At 48.6% G+C, this 15,052-nt stretch overlaps 2 protein-coding genes across 24 annotated transcripts in view; one reads left to right on the forward strand and one right to left on the reverse strand.

Moving 5' to 3' along the window:
• TP53INP2 (tumor protein p53 inducible nuclear protein 2) overlaps positions 1–4,562 on the forward strand; it is a 41,614-nt gene extending 37,052 nt beyond the window's left edge. For 5 of the 10 annotated variants that reach the window (XM_005568779.5, XM_005568772.5, XM_005568780.5 and 2 more), the window contains 2 exons: positions 318–606; positions 1,177–4,562. In XM_005568779.5, coding sequence (XP_005568836.2) covers positions 318–606; positions 1,177–1,426 — 539 coding nt within the window. In that variant the 3' untranslated portion in view covers positions 1,427–4,562. The remainder of the gene's footprint in view (positions 1–317; positions 607–1,176) is intronic. The other 5 variants (XM_074005100.1, XM_015457958.4, XM_074005096.1 and 2 more) reach the window with 1 other exon arrangement.
• Positions 4,563–5,987: 1,425 nt separating this feature from the next.
• NCOA6 (nuclear receptor coactivator 6) overlaps positions 5,988–15,052 on the reverse strand; it is a 119,066-nt gene continuing 110,001 nt past the window's right edge. For all 14 annotated transcript variants that reach the window (XR_012419295.1, XR_012419294.1, XM_074005083.1 and 11 more), the window contains one exon: positions 5,988–6,521. Coding sequence is in view for 12 of the 14 variants with exons in the window: in XM_074005083.1 (XP_073861184.1) it covers positions 6,478–6,521 (44 nt within the window). In the remaining 2 variants the exon portion in view is untranslated. The remainder of the gene's footprint in view (positions 6,522–15,052) is intronic.

A 15,052-nucleotide genomic window follows, 5' to 3' on the forward strand; every position in this document is an offset into this window, starting at 1 on the left:
AAGGGCAGATGGCCGAGCAGAGGGGAAGGGCGCTGCTGGGGGATTGGGGAGTCCCCCAAGCCTACTGGAGGTGGGGTCACGGGACCCCTTCCCATGAGAGGCGGGGCCCTCTCCTGGCGCCCCAGGAGAGGCCGCACGTCAGGTCCCCTAGGGCAGCAGGGCGAGACTCCTGGCCCGTGGGTGCCCCGGGGAGCTGCGGACGGGCTGCGGGTCTGACTAACGAAGCCCTTTCTCTCCCCGCCCCCTTGTCCGGTGTGCGTGTGTGTCCCTTCTCGCTGCTCCCCTCCTCTGCACGGCTCCCAACCCGCGCCCCTTAGACAGCTACGCGGCTCCATCCAGCCCCGGGGCCGCCTCTGCCCCCGCGGGCCGCCCTCCGCCCGCGCCCTCCTTGATGGACGAGAGCTGGTTTGTTACCCCTCCCGCCTGTTTTACTGCAGAGGGGCCTGGACTCGGTCCCGCCCGCCTCCAGAGCAGCCCCCTGGAGGACCTCCTCATCGAGCACCCCAGCATGTCCGTTTACGTCACCGGCAGCACCATAGTGCTGGAGCCCGGGCCCCCTTCCCCGCTCCCGGACGCGGCCCTGCCAGACGGCGACCTCAGCGAAGGGTGAGCGAGCCGGGGGCGGAGCCTGGATGCCCAGGGAGATCGATCTTGGAGGCCAGGGTCCAGGCCAGGAGGTTGGGGTAGCGGGCCAGCCCGGCCCCGCGCTCGAGGGGGTTGCGGCCTTGGGAGAGTTGCGTTTGAGACAAAGTCGGGGGCCCGTGAGCCGCAGGGCGAGGCTAGAAGCGGGCCTGAGGATGGAGGGGCTGGGCTGTTGGGTGGGAGAGGCGTGGCTTCGTGGCCGGGGCGCGGCTTGGGAGGGAGGGGCGTGGCTAAGAGGCCGGGGCCGGATTTGGAGGCTTGAGGAGCGTGGCTGGAGCGTCTAGGGAGTGGGACTTAAACAGAAAGGCAAGGGTGGAATGGGGAGTGGGGGGTCCAGTCTTCCCCGAGGTCCAGTTTACCTGTTATGGGCTAGAACCGAGGAGACACCTCCGGGTTGGTACCCACAAGAAGGGCGTCGGGCACCCCAATCTGAACGGACACAACTGCGCCAAAGCAAGGGTGGGAGATGGCAGCGCCCCCTAGCTCCCCCACCAGGCTTACCCGGCTTGACCGAGCCTCGCTCTGTCCCCACAGGGAGTTGGCACCCGCCGGCCGCGAGCCCCGGGCCGCGCGCCACGTCGCTCCTCTCCCAGCGCGGGCGGCGCTGCTGGAAAAGGCGGGCCAGGTGCGGCGGCTGCAGCGGGCCCGGCAGCGGGCGGAGCGCCACGCGCTGAGCGCCAAGGCGGTGCAGCGACAGAACCGAGCCCGCGAGAGCCGTCCGCGCCGGTCCAAGAACCAGGGCAGCTTCATCTACCAGCCGTGCCAGCGCCAGTTTAACTACTGAGCGTCCACCGGCCGCGCCGCGAACCCCTTGCTGACTCCCGATCCCTGTCGGGCTCCTCCGACGCCTCGGGCTGGACACCGAAACCTCCCTTCTTAAAGCGTGTGAGGTTAGGTGATAGCCGACACCCTCAATATCCCCATCTCTGATCGTCTAATCTGCCTCGGAACCCCTTCAAGCCCCCTTCACCCTCACTCCTTCTGGCCCCCATACCCAGCATCTAATCATCCATGCCCCCTACTCCTGACCCCTCCATCCTTTCTTCTCCGGTCCCCATCCCTGTCTTTCCCCTTCACCCTTGCCCTTCAGTCCTCTACCTCTGGGCCACCCCTATTTCTGAAAGCTTCTTCCAGTCCCTGATCTGGCTCATTCCTCACTTTCAACTCCCACCTTACATGAGTCACACTATCCCATGGTTGGCATTACACTTACTCCTGTTCCCTTATTCTTCATTCCCAGTAATTCCCTCCCAAATGGTGGGGACCCTGAGCCCAGCTCTGACCAGGTAGAGCCTTTGCAGCCTGGGCTGCTGTCATTGCCCTCTAGTAAGGGCTCAGGGTTTTGCTAATTTTAGTCTCCCCTTCCTTCTGCCTTGGGGACGGTACTCTGCGGAGCTACTTAGGCCTGGAAAGGTACAGTATGTAGAAGAGGACTGTGAGATGTGAGTTAGAGGGAGAAGACGGAGGGAATCTAGGGAACAAGGCAGCCTATTGGAGATGCGGACAGGACAGACACGTTGAGAAGCTGCAGGGAGCAGGGCACCAAGGGAGTGTGCACTGTGCTTGCTCAGAGAGGCCAAACCCTGCTCCCAGGTGAAGCCTGGAGTCTGCCCCCACTTCCCTTTTCTATAATCCACCCTTGTGCAGGTCCCGGAATCCGAAGGGCTTAGTCAGTACCTTGCCACTCTACCCCTGACATGTCACCCGAGTAGAAGCTGGGCAAGGCCCCCCTATCCTGGCCATCTTTTCACAAGCCCAAGGTGCTAGAACTAGCTTAGGAGACATGCAGGCCACGCGGCTTCTAGGCAGGGAAAGGGCACACACTCTCGGTCAGCGTGCAGAGCAGTGATGCTGGAGGACACACCATGGGGTGAAGTCATCCCAAGGCTGACAGCTCAGCTTTCACCTTGCCTCTGGCCTTGTATTTCACACCCTGCTCAGTATGGCTAGCCAGCAATCCTAAGTAGGAGTCCAGGACCCCTACTGTCCCAATCCGCAAATTGTTCCTATCCAGGTTCAGGGCCTTCAGGGGGCCTCTTTTCATTTTCTCCCACAGGCCTCTCTTTCTTTCTAGGTTGCTGGGGAGAGATGGGTGCCCTATGGTCCCCCTCCCCTCCTCCTCCAGTAAGTACCTGGAGGAGGGAACCTGAATCCCTGGGGGAGACAGACGGGGCAGGGGCCACCGGCCTCCCCCTTCTTGTGGTGAGACTGAATTTTGGGCTCAGACACCAGCAACAGCCTCCTGGGATGCCCCGAGTTGCTTCCCATTTCCTCTTTCTAGCCACCCTTTTCTAGTGTGTGCCCACTCTTCCTTGGAACTTTTAAGACTTCTTGGTACATATGAACATAAGTCCTCCCCTCACCCCAACTCTAGGTTTCCAGGCCTCCCAGCCAAGCTGAGGCTTGGAGAAAATTCTGCATTCCCATGAGGGCAAAGGCAGCTGCCCTCCCTGACCCTCTAGCCCCAGGCCTCATGGGGGATATGTGGGGAAGGGATGGGGTATCCCCATGGATGCTGGGATGAGGACAGAGGAATACCTGATGGGGTCTCCTATTCCAGGGAATAAGCCAAATTAACACTAAAAACGGATCAAAGCTCCCACGCCAGTCCACTAGGGCCCCAGTAGTTGACAGCCTTGCTCCTCTCCCCAAGTTCTCCTTCAGTTACAACCTAGTTGCTTTTATTCTTCCAGCTACCACTTGGGCACTTCACAGCCAGCCTAGGGTCTTCGGCACCTCCAAGAGCTGAAACTCCCTCCAACCCTTCTTGCCTACTCCTCACTGCCAGCTGGGACCTAGGCTCAGTCCTGTGTGGTGCCCATGATCCTTCTGGTGGGGGAAGAGTTTAAGTTATAGGGCATTTGGCTCAAATTTTAAAAGGCCTTTTCTTTACATGTATTTCTGGAGGCTCCTGTAGTTCTAGAACCCAATCTCTCACGTGGCAGGTTGCAAGGCTATTTTTTTGTACCTTTCCTACAGATTCTGTAGCATTTGAGTGTGGCAATATTTTAATTGTGTATAGATTTCTAAAAACCAACACTACTCAGTCTCCTGCTAGTCTGACTCCTGAAGCATCAGCCCTTGTCATACTGTATTGACTGTGTACGTGCCTTTCACCTTGAGCATGCTTCAGGATTTTTTTTTTTTAAACCACAGAACTTGAATACATGAGGGAACCAGAGTTCAAAGTCCTATGCAACCTTAGGAGGGGGTTAGAGATTCTGTTTTGATCGATGTTTTCAGAGGCCCTAGAGTTTGTACCAGTTTGAGAGTATTAATGTCAGTACTACCAGCACTTTGCCAAAACTGTGTCAGAGGGACCCCTGTTTCTAGAGTGAGTCCCAGTTACATCAAAGAGTGACTTCCAGTTATTCCCCAGTTAAGTCTGAGTGGGTCCTTCAAGCTGGGTGTCTTTCCAGTCTTTGCCAGTCTAGTCCTAGTAGGGCACCGTGTGTGTATGAATGCAGTTTGGTGCTGTTTTAGAGTATGCCTGCTCCCCAGCCCCCTGCCTGGAACCCTCTAATCAACTTGCTCTGACCTATAATGTCTTAGGTGCAACAAGGACCCCATCAGAGCTCTTGGATACCCCCCTAGATCCATGTGGCTTTACATGAGGGGACTGAATGCAGACATACCATAGCCCCCTTCTACTACTTTCCCTCTCGCCCTGCCACCTAGTTCCACATGGAACCAACAAGTTGAGTGCATCCCTGTTGGGTGTTTTGAGACTGGCTGAAATGAGGAGATTTTGACCATGTGACGTGTCAACAGACTCAAGGAAACAACCACCTCAACTGGGTCATGTGGCATGCCTGTGTATGTGTGTAACAGAATTCTGATTGTTAGACTGTAATGCTATTCCTCTATGGGAGAAAAAAATTAATATAAAGAAAAACAAATAAAAATCTATTTAAAGCACATGATCCTTTCTGCCTGAGTTGAGCTTAAGTATGAGAAGCACTTTGTAATCTTAAGCACAGTAGTGTCATAGGATATTATGATAAAGCTGGCTTTGGTTCTGGTGTATGTGTCATGGGAGAGGAAGAGGGGAGATAAGCTTACTGGGAACAGAGCCAGACAATGGGGTCTGACTCATAAATAACTACTTTTAGAGGATCCTTATAATGCAAGACGCATATATGAAGACAGCTGAAATAGAGATGAGATGAGAATAAGAGCATGACAGAATGACCAACTCATCCTTTTGGTTTCAGGCACTGGGTTAGAGCAAAGGCAAGGAGCCACTGGAGGGAAAGGATGAAGTCTAGCCCTAGGGGAGATGCAGCAGAAGGCTGAAGCCCAGGCTGAGACAAGGCCAGGGCCCCCAGCATCAGAGTCTCCTGAAAGTTGGGGGTAGGGTGGGGCAGAAGCAGCCGGCTTTGGAGACTACACACATTTTGAAGCAGGGCAGCCAGAGTGAAATGTAGTGAACATCTCTGAAATATATAACACAAAATGACCTCTCTAATTTGGAAGCTGCTCCATCTAACCACAGAACTGGACTGAAGGTGGAAACCTGACCTAAACTGGACTAGATTTTTTTTTTTTTTTTTTTTTTTTTTGAGACGGAGTTTCACTCATTGCCCAGACTGGAGTGCAATGGTACAATCTTGGCTCACCACAACTTCCGCCTGTTGGGTTCTAGCAATTCTCCTGCCTCAGCCTCCCTAGTAGCTTGGATTACAGGCATGCGCCACCATGCCCAGCTAATTTTGTATTTTTAGTAGTGACGGGGTTTCTCCATGTTGGTCAGGCTGGTCTCGAACTCCTGACCTCAGGTGATCCACCCGCCTAGGCCTTCCAAAGTGCTGGGATTACAGGTGTGAGCCACCACACCTGGCCCTGGACTAGATTCTTGATGCTGGCACAATCTTACAGGCCAGTCTGGGCTTACCTCCTGCACGGAAGAGATGTAAGCACAATTGTTTTGGATGTATCCACCATGCATATGGAGAAGCAATGTGTGACGTGGTGAAAAAGTGCTGTCTCAGCTGCTGACAGCTTCCTGTCCCTAGAAAATCCTGGGTGGTCATTGATCTTCTCTAAGTTGGTTTTGTTATTTGCATCAAAAGAAATTTGAGCAATATATATCAAAGTACCTGGCATAGTGCTGAACAGGGTTGGTTTCTTCAAAGCCAAGAATGAAGTGAGGGAGCAAGTATGTACATTTTCCTCAACTTGCCAGGCGGACATCTCAGGTGCGATGAGGACTAGATGGGAATTCCATTCACAAAGAAGGCTGTGTCTGCTTATTTAAGGTCCAAAGAAAGAGCTTATCACCCAAAAATCCCTTACCAATAATATAACTTTATGTTCTATGACAATGACATTTATTTAACACATTATTTCGCATTGTACAAATCCTTAGATTCTCTTTATTCACTGGTCCATTTCTACAACAAATACATCCAAAACACTATATAATAAAATTATTTACAACATTTCCAAATGAGAAGATTGCTTTTGCCCCCACTACTGCTATTCACACACAGTACTTCCACAGCACAATACGTCATTAGGAGATCTAAAAATGCTCACCCTGTACTCTAGGCTGCTTAGGAAATGTGAAAACTAATAACATTTATAATGGCATTAGCTCCTTTCAATACAAGACAACATTTTAGAAACCTTGAACTTCAACTTGCAACACCAAAAGGGCTCAACAATCCTGCTTTCCCCATTGCACTTTATGAAACAGGTTGCAGGGACTAGGAAAAGGGCCACATTATTAAAATTACTAACTGTACAGAAATTGATTTAAAAAAGTCACAGCTCAAAATTGCTCTTTGTAAAAGTCACACACATTTACAAGTATCAAGTCGCCGTCCTGCTTGTTTACTTGGATTTTCTTCGCTTGGATTGCACCGCACTGGTTATGTCTGTTGGGGGAAAGAAAGGACGTGTTCAGTGGAGGTTAACACTTTATAGCAGTACCCTTTAGGCAGTCCACAACAAGCAGGGCAGACCTAAGGGGAGCCCTACTTGACTCGGAATCTGTCTAAGAGGTGCTCTGAATGGAGCACAGGCTTTCCTTGATGACCTATGTGGGAAGAAGGTGTGGTCCTGCATTAGGCAGAATTGGGGGAATGTGACAAACGTGGTGGGCGATGAAGCACACTGACTAGAGAAAGTGCAGGGTGGAGAGAGCCTTTGTAGCTGGGCAATTCACCCACTGTTTCCCTCACCAGTTCCCATCATACAACGAAGTATGAATAGATAGATTGACAATGCTTTTGGTGGAAATCAACGAGTAATGCCATAAGCAAGTGAGTAAGTTGTGTTAGAGTGCAAAAAAAAACCTGCCTTGGGATCCCTTTTGGAGCCAAGCTATTGTTTCACAGTAAGGAACCATTTTTGTCATGCTATAGTCAAGGTCTAAACAACATGACCATGGGCCCTGGTCAATGAGTGTCTACTATGGCCCAGCCAGTTATATCAAGACTGTGGAAGGCTGGGCGTGGTAGCTCACGCCTGTAATGCCAGCACTTTGGGAGGCCGAGGCAGGTGGATTGCCTGAGGTCAGGAGTTCGAGACTAGTTTGTCCCATCTCTACTAAAATACACAAAAATCAGCAGGGCATGGTGAAGTGCGCCTGTAATCCCAGCTACTCGGGAGGCTGAGGCAGGGGAATTGCTTGAACCAGGGAGGTGAAGGTTGCAGTAAGCTGAGATCCCACCACTGTACTGCAGCCTGGGTGACAGCGAGACTCCGTCTCAAAAAAAAAAAAAAAAAAAGACTGTGGATGTATCAGTCATGAACTCAATTCAGAACAAGCAAGAGTCTGCTCTGAGTCCAAGTGAGCCTGAAGGCTTCATGGAAGAGGGGAACTGAGTGATTTACACACAGAATGACAGTGACATAAAGGCAAATGACTATGTTTTGATTCCTTTAGTTTCTCTTGTCTTAATCTTATGCCAGACTTAAACAGTGTTTCTTAAAAACATTTTAGGCTGGGCGCGGTGTAATGTATTACATGCCTGTAATACCAGCACTTTGGGAGGTCGAGGCGGGCAGATCACCTGAGGTCGGGAGTTCGAGACCAGCCTGACCAACTTGGAGAAACCCTGTCTCTACTAAAAATACAAAATTAGCCAGGTGTGGTTGCACATGCCTGTAATCCCAGCTCCTAGGGAGGCTGAGGCAGGAGAATCACTTGAACCTGGGAGGCAGAGTTTGCGGTGGCTGAGATCACACCACTGCATTCCAGCCTGGGCAACAAGAGAAAAACTCTGTCTCCAAAAAAAAAAAAAAAAAAAAAAAAAAAACTTTTGGCCAGGTGTGATGGCTCATGCCTGTAATCCCATCACTTTGGGAGACTGAGGCGGGAGGCTCACTTGAGCCCAGAAATCTTGAGGCCAGCCTGGGCAAGATGGTGAGAACCCATCTCTACAAAAAGAAAAGAATTAGCTGGGCATGGTGGCACATGCCTGTAGTCCCAGCTACTTAGGAGACTGAGGTGGGAGGATCACTTGAGCCCAGGAGTTCATGGCTGAAGGAGTTCAAGGCTGAAGTGAGCTATGTTCATGCCACTGTACTCCAGCCTGGGAGACACAGACCCTGTCTCTATTAAAAAAAAAAAATTCTACACAAAGTTATGGCAGAGTACAGTGAATAGCTTGAAGCTCTCCAAATGTAAACACTTCTTTAGAATCTCATATTGACTACAAAAGGTCACCTTTACTTCATATTCTGGTTTTAATATGAAAAGTGTTCTAAAATTACTTCTCATCAAAGAGAAAAAAAATGCTTCTAGTATATCAATACAAAAGATGAATCAGATTTACCCGTTTCTGGTAAGTAGGCTGAATTTTCTGATACTGCATGTTAGACTGTATTCTAAGCAAATTTTACTTTGTCTTTTGTATCATAATATTTTGCGAACCCAGATTCTAATAAATACGTAGATTTTAAGGAAAAATTTTACTACTCTGTTAGCTAAGGTAACTGCTAAGAAGTGAGGCCTAGGCCAGGCGCGGTGGCTCACGCCTGTAATCCCAGCACTTTGGAAGGCTGAGGCGGGCGGATCACCTGACGTCAGGAGATCCAGAGCAGCCTGACCAATGTGGAGAAACCCCATCTCTACTAAATAATACAAAATTAGCCAGGTGTGGTGGCGCATGCCTGTAATCCCAGTTACTCGGGAGGCTAAGGCAGGAGAATTGTTTTAGCCCGGGAGGTGGAGGTTGTGGTGAGCCGAGATTGTGCCATTGCACTCCAGCTTGGGCAACAAGAGCAAAACTCCGTCTCACAAAAAAATAAAATAAAATAAAAAGAAGTGAGGTCTAGATGAATTTCTAAGAGGTGCCCAGTAATTTCATTCAGGCCTCTGTTGGTGGAAATTTCAGTATGTTTATCTTCTCAAATGTCATGTTTTTTTGTGCCATGTGGTAGAATCAGTCTTTCTGATTTACTCATTAGTCTTTTACTAATCAGAAGACAGTTAATCTGCCGGGATGTTAATAATGGTGTTCTTTATTTTAATTCATGTAAATTAAGAGTCTCACAGAGCCCACACAACTCCCTAAAATCAACTCTTCAGGTCCAAATCTCAAGCTTTATTTTCACTGCAGCAAATCTGTCATGTGCAGTAAAAATAGGCAGGTTTTTGTCTTTTTTTTTTTTTTTTTTTTGGAGACGGAGTCTCGCTCTGCCGCCCAGGCTGGAGTGCAGTGGCCGGATCTCAGCTCACTGCAAGCTCCGCCTCCCGGGTTCATGCCATTCTCCTGCCTCAGCCTCCCGAGTAGCTGGGACTACAGGCGCCTGCCACCGCGCCCGGCTAGTTTTTTGTATTTTTTAGTAGAGACGGGGTTTCACCGTGTTAGCCAGGATGGTCTCGATCTGCTGACCTAGTGATCCGCCCGTCTCGGCCTCCCAAAGTGCTGGGATTACAGGCTTGAGCCACCGCGCCCGGCCGGTTTTTGTCTTGACAGTGTTCATCCTCAGAAAAACATTCATTAATTAGGTCAACTTTGGAAGCTTTTCCCTTGTTGTGATATGAAGGATCAAGTGGTATGTCTGAGAAACATATGTGGCTGGGAAAAGAAGTGGGTAGTGGAGTGTGGGTGAGAATCAACCTCAGGCTCCCCCTCCTTCCTTGCTTGTTCCCATTTGTCACTGCTCCGAAGCACCCAATGAACTGGCAGGCTGCCTCTGAGCGTGAATCAATGAGTGGGGCCAGGAATAAACAAATGACTTGTGCTAGAAACTGCAAAAAAAACACAAACATGGCCGGGCGCGGTGGCTCAAGCCAGTAATCCCAGCACTTTGGGAGGCCGAGATGGGCGGATCATGAGGTCAGGAGATCAAGACCATCCTGGCTAACATGGTGAAACCCCATCTCTACTAAAAAATACAAAAAACTAGCCAGGCGAGGTGGTGGGCTCCTGTAGTCCCAGCTACTCAGGAGGCTGAGGCAGGAGAATGGCGTGAACCCGGGAGGCAGAGCTTGCAGTAAGCTGAGATCTGGTCACTGCACTCCAGCCTGGGCCACAGAGCGAGACTCCGTCTCAAAAAAAAAACAAAAAAAAAAACAAAAAAACCCCCCACAAACACACCATTAAAAACCCTCATCTTTTGGATACTATGGTTGGTGGGGAGAAGTGGTGAAGGATGTACTTTCATACTTCCATGAGGAAAAAAATAAATTTTAAACTGAGTTTGAAGTCTTTATCACCTTCCCTGGATAAATCCAGTCAATCTGAGTCAGAGAGCAAACCTCAGACTCAAAATGTCTAAAATCAAACTTGGGATTTTCACCTCCAACAGTGAGGTCCTCTGCCACTGTTCCCCATCATGTCTGAAAAAAAGATTTTTTGATGAGTTTTTTTGTTTTGGTAGTTGATTTTATACTCCTTCCAAAATGTTACCACTTTTACTACTCTAATGAATAGGCAAATTACTTTTTTTTTTTTTTTTTTTTTGCGAGTGAGTCTTGTAAATTACTTCTTTTTTTTTTGAGACAGTCTTGCACTGTCACCCAGGCTGGAGTGGCGATCTGAACTCACTGCAACCTCCACCCCCTGGGTTCAAGCAATTCTCCTGCCTCAGCCTCCCTAGTAGCTAGGATTACAGGCGCACACTACCACGCCCAGCTAATGCTTGTATTTTTAGTAGAGATGGGGTTTCACCATGTTGGCCAGGCTGATCTCAAATTCCTCACCTCAACTGATCCGCCCGCCTCAGCCTCCCAGAGCGTTGGGATTACAGAAGTGAGCCACTGAGCCTGGCCACAAATTAAGGTAAGAAATTCTAGGTAAGTGATGTAGAGGCTAATGATCCAGTCAGGGTGTACCTCAGACTGTGACTGGCACACTGTTCCTAAAGGCTGCCTGGCCTGTGAACCTACCTTCAGTTTTTTAATCATCAGGGATTTTACAAAATTAGTGTCTCTTCACAGACAGACAAACAGTTCAAACTCTAGCAGTGCAGTCAGATCATTTATATCCATGTCTTAGAACATGGATAAACATGTTCTTAGAACATGGATTGGGCCGGGCGCGGTGGCTCAAGCCTGTAATCCCAGCACTTTGGGAGGCCGAGACGGGCGGATCACTAGGTCAGCAGATCGAGACCATCCTGGTTAACACGGTGAAACCCCGTCTCTACTAAAAAATACAAAAAACTAGCCGGGCGAGGTGGTGGGCGCCTGTAGTCCCAGCTACTCCGGAGGCTGAGGCAGGAGAATGGTGTAAACCCGGGAGGCGGAGCTTGCAGTGAGCTGAGATCCGGCCACTGCACCCAGCCTGGGCGACAGAGCCAGACTCCATCTCAAAAAAAAAAAAAAAAAAAAAGAACATGGATTGAACATGGGTGGTAAAGAACTGGGTCAATAACAGTCTTTGAGGTGACTGTCCAAGTATGTCACTGGGGGAACATTTAAATTTGTAACCTAATAAAGGGATTTTTCAGCCTGGTTGCCTCATTTTGACCTTAAGCAAATTTGACCAAATCTACAGTACAAGGCTCTACTTAATCCTCTAGTATGTGACCTCTACCATCCACAGAGCTTTAGTAATGGCCTTTGACCTTGCTCACATCATTGTGCCTTTCACTGTCTGTACTACTTCTACCCAAGACGTCTACGTAATTGTAAAAAAATTCTGGGAATTGGCAAGGTGCGGTGGCTCACACCTATAATCCCAGCACTTTGATTAGCAGAGGTGGGCAGATCACTTGAGGTCAGGAGTTCAAGACCAGCCTGGCCAACATGGCGAAACCCCATCTCTTCTAAAAATACAAAAATTAGCCGGGCGTGGTGGTGCATGCCTGTAATCCCAGCTACTCGGGAGGCTAAGCCAGGAGAATCACTTGAACCCGGGAGGCAGAGCTTGCAATGAGCCGAGATCAAGACACTGCACTCCAGCCTCGGTGACAGAACAAGACTCTGTCTTAAAACAAACAAAAAAATTCTGGAAATTTTCCTTTACAATTTGCATGGTTGGTTTCTAAATGAAGCTACTAGAGTACACTTTCAGGTGGTTACTCTTCAGGGTTTTCTCCCACAACATTATCAATATATGTTCACTTGCATATCTACAATAATACTTCTGCTTTAATTCAGTATATCGGTATACCCTGTGTTTTTTTAGACGGTTGCTTCACTGGCTGTGGGTAGGGTGGGGCTATCACCTACTTTGCTGTCAGGGGGACACCCAGGGCTGCTGATAATTACAGATTGCTCTGAACTTTCCTTAAATTAACATATTTTCCTCGTTCCAAACTTATGCTTTGAACTTCATGTTTTCAACTACCTTTTAAAAAAATACTTTTTTTTTTTTTTTTTTTTTTGAGACGGAGTCTAGTTCTGTCGCCCAGGCTGGAGTGCAGTGGCACAATCTCGGCTCACTGCAAGCTCCACCTCCCGGGTTCACTCCATTCTCCTGGCTCAGCCTCCTGAGTAGCTGGGACTACAGGCGCCCACCACCGCGCCCGGCTAATTTTTTGTATTTTTAGTAGAGACAGGGTTTCACTGTGATCTCGATCTCCTGACCTCGTGATCCGCCCGCCTCGGCCTCCCAAAGTGCTGGGATTACAGGCATGAACCACCGAATAATTACCTTTTTCCCAGGTGAAAATATAACAAAAACTATTCTAAATGGAGGAGTAAATAATGATAAAGAAAACTAGAAAAATCAGCCAGGCACAGTGGCTCACGCCTGTAATTCCAGAGCTTTGGGAGGCTGAGGCAGGAGGATCACGAGGTCAGGAGATCGAGACCATCCTGGTTAACACAGTGAAACCCTGTGTCTACTAAAAAATACAAAAAATTAGCCGGGCGTGGTGGCGGGCGCCTGTAGTCCCAGCTACTTAGGAGGCTGAGGCAGGAGAATGGTGTGAACCTGGGAGGCAGAGCTTGCAGTGAGCCGAGAGCGCCACTGCACTCCAGCCTGGGCAACAGAGCAAGACTCCGTCTCAGAAAAAAAAAGAAAACTAGAAAAATCATTTGTGTTTTTGTGGCAAATTCACCATGTCAGGAAGGAGAACTACTCATTTGCATGTTTGTAAACAACACATCTGATCAGGTGCAATTTTAAAAAGTGATTTGTGGTAGCTAATTTTTGTGTAATTATAAGTGACCCAACCAACCAAAACAATGGATCAAAGCATGACCAAAAACCATGAGGGCCTTCCTGGACTTGCCCAGAAATCATCCATCCCACCTGCTCTGATCTGGCAGTCTGGCAGGCCTTGGACAGCATGATGTAAGCAAACTCAGCTCTCACAGCAGGAGCATGATTAATGTCACTGGTTCTCCAACAATACAAAAACAGCAACACTTTTAATTACAAACCGCTCATAGTGTTTCTCAGCTTCAGAGATTTTCATGAAAAACACAGTATGTTTCTGATTTTGTTTGTATATGATATGTATGACCAAACTCTTATTAAATGCAAAAAGAAGCAGCCCCCTTTCCCCCTCAAAACTTTAAAAAGTGCTGATTCTGCAGGAACATACTTCATTCATATTTCAGGTACCCAGCACTGCATATGTCCCCACATTTGAGGTGCATCCATTTTAGAAAACAGCTTGATATTTTGTGATCACATTCTGGGTATGGGTTTAAATACAATCACAGTAAATTATTTTGTAACTTGGTTCACATTTTTGGATACAATATACAGGCCAAAAATATGCATAATTATTCTTTAATTTGGCTCCAAGAGCTTTAATACTGAAAAACCAAAAGGGCTCCAGTACTAATTTCTGATTTAAAAGGTAACTGTGATACTATGATATATAATTTTTGGTTTTTGTCCCACGTTCCTGGCTCATAGCTCCTGTAACTCTTGTAATTTCCTAAGTGACTGAGCAATCTTTTGTTAAAATATTTGGCTTTTTGCCCATAGTTCTTGAAACAGCTCTGAGGTTGAGTTGATCACAAATGGCCAACTCTTTTATCAATCATGCCTATGTAATGAAGCCCCACTAAAAATCCAAAAGGGACCTACCTCCCCTTCCCCTTCTTCCTCCATACAAAAACAAACAAACAAAAAACAAAACAGAACAAAAAAACCCACAAACCCACAAAAGGACTGAATTCAGGGGCTTCCCAGAAGCTGAACAAGAACATTCCACCTGCTAAGAGAGTGGTGCACCAACTCCACACGGATGGAAGCTTCTACACTTGGGACCCATACAGACCTTGCCCTATGTATCCCTTCATCTGGCTGTTCATTTGTATCCTTTAAAACAGTGGTCCCCAACCTTTTTGGCACCAGGGATTGGTTTTGTGGAAGACAATTTTTCCACGGACTGGGGGTTGGGGGGATATGGTTTCAGGATGAAACTGTTCCACCTCAGATTCTCAAGCATTAGTTAGATTCTCATAAGGACCACGTAACCTCTATCTCTCGCATGCACAGTTTACAGTAGGGTTCACACTCCTAAGAGAATCTAATGTCACCTCTGATTTGACAGGAGATGGAGCTCAGGCAGTAATGCTCACTTGCCCACCACTCACCTCCTGCTGTGTGGCCTCGTTCCTAACAGGTCACAGACCACTACCAACCAGTCTACGGCCCGGGGATTGGGGACCACTGCTTTAAAATATCAGCAGGGCATGGTGGCTCATGCCTGTAATCCCAGCACTTTGGGAGGCGAAGGTGGGAGGATCACTTGAGCCCAGGAGTTCTAGACCAGCCTAGGCAACAGGGTGAGTCCTGTTTCTTTTTTTTTCTTTTTTTTTTTTTTTGAGACGGAGTCTCGCTCTGTCGCCCAGGCTGGAGTGCAGTGGCCGGATCTCAGCTCACTGCAAGCTCCGCCTCCTGGGTTCACGCCATTCTCCTGCCTCAGCCTCCCGAGTAGCTGGGACTACAGGCGCCCGCCACCTCGCCTGGCTAGTTTTTTGTATTTCTTAATAGAGACGGGGTTTCACCGTGTTAGCCAGGATGGTTTCGATCTCCTGACCTCG

The sequence above is a fragment of the Macaca fascicularis genome, chromosome 10 (genome assembly GCF_037993035.2).
Source record: "Macaca fascicularis isolate 582-1 chromosome 10, T2T-MFA8v1.1".
In the NCBI taxonomy this organism is placed as follows: Eukaryota; Metazoa; Chordata; class Mammalia; order Primates; family Cercopithecidae; genus Macaca; species Macaca fascicularis.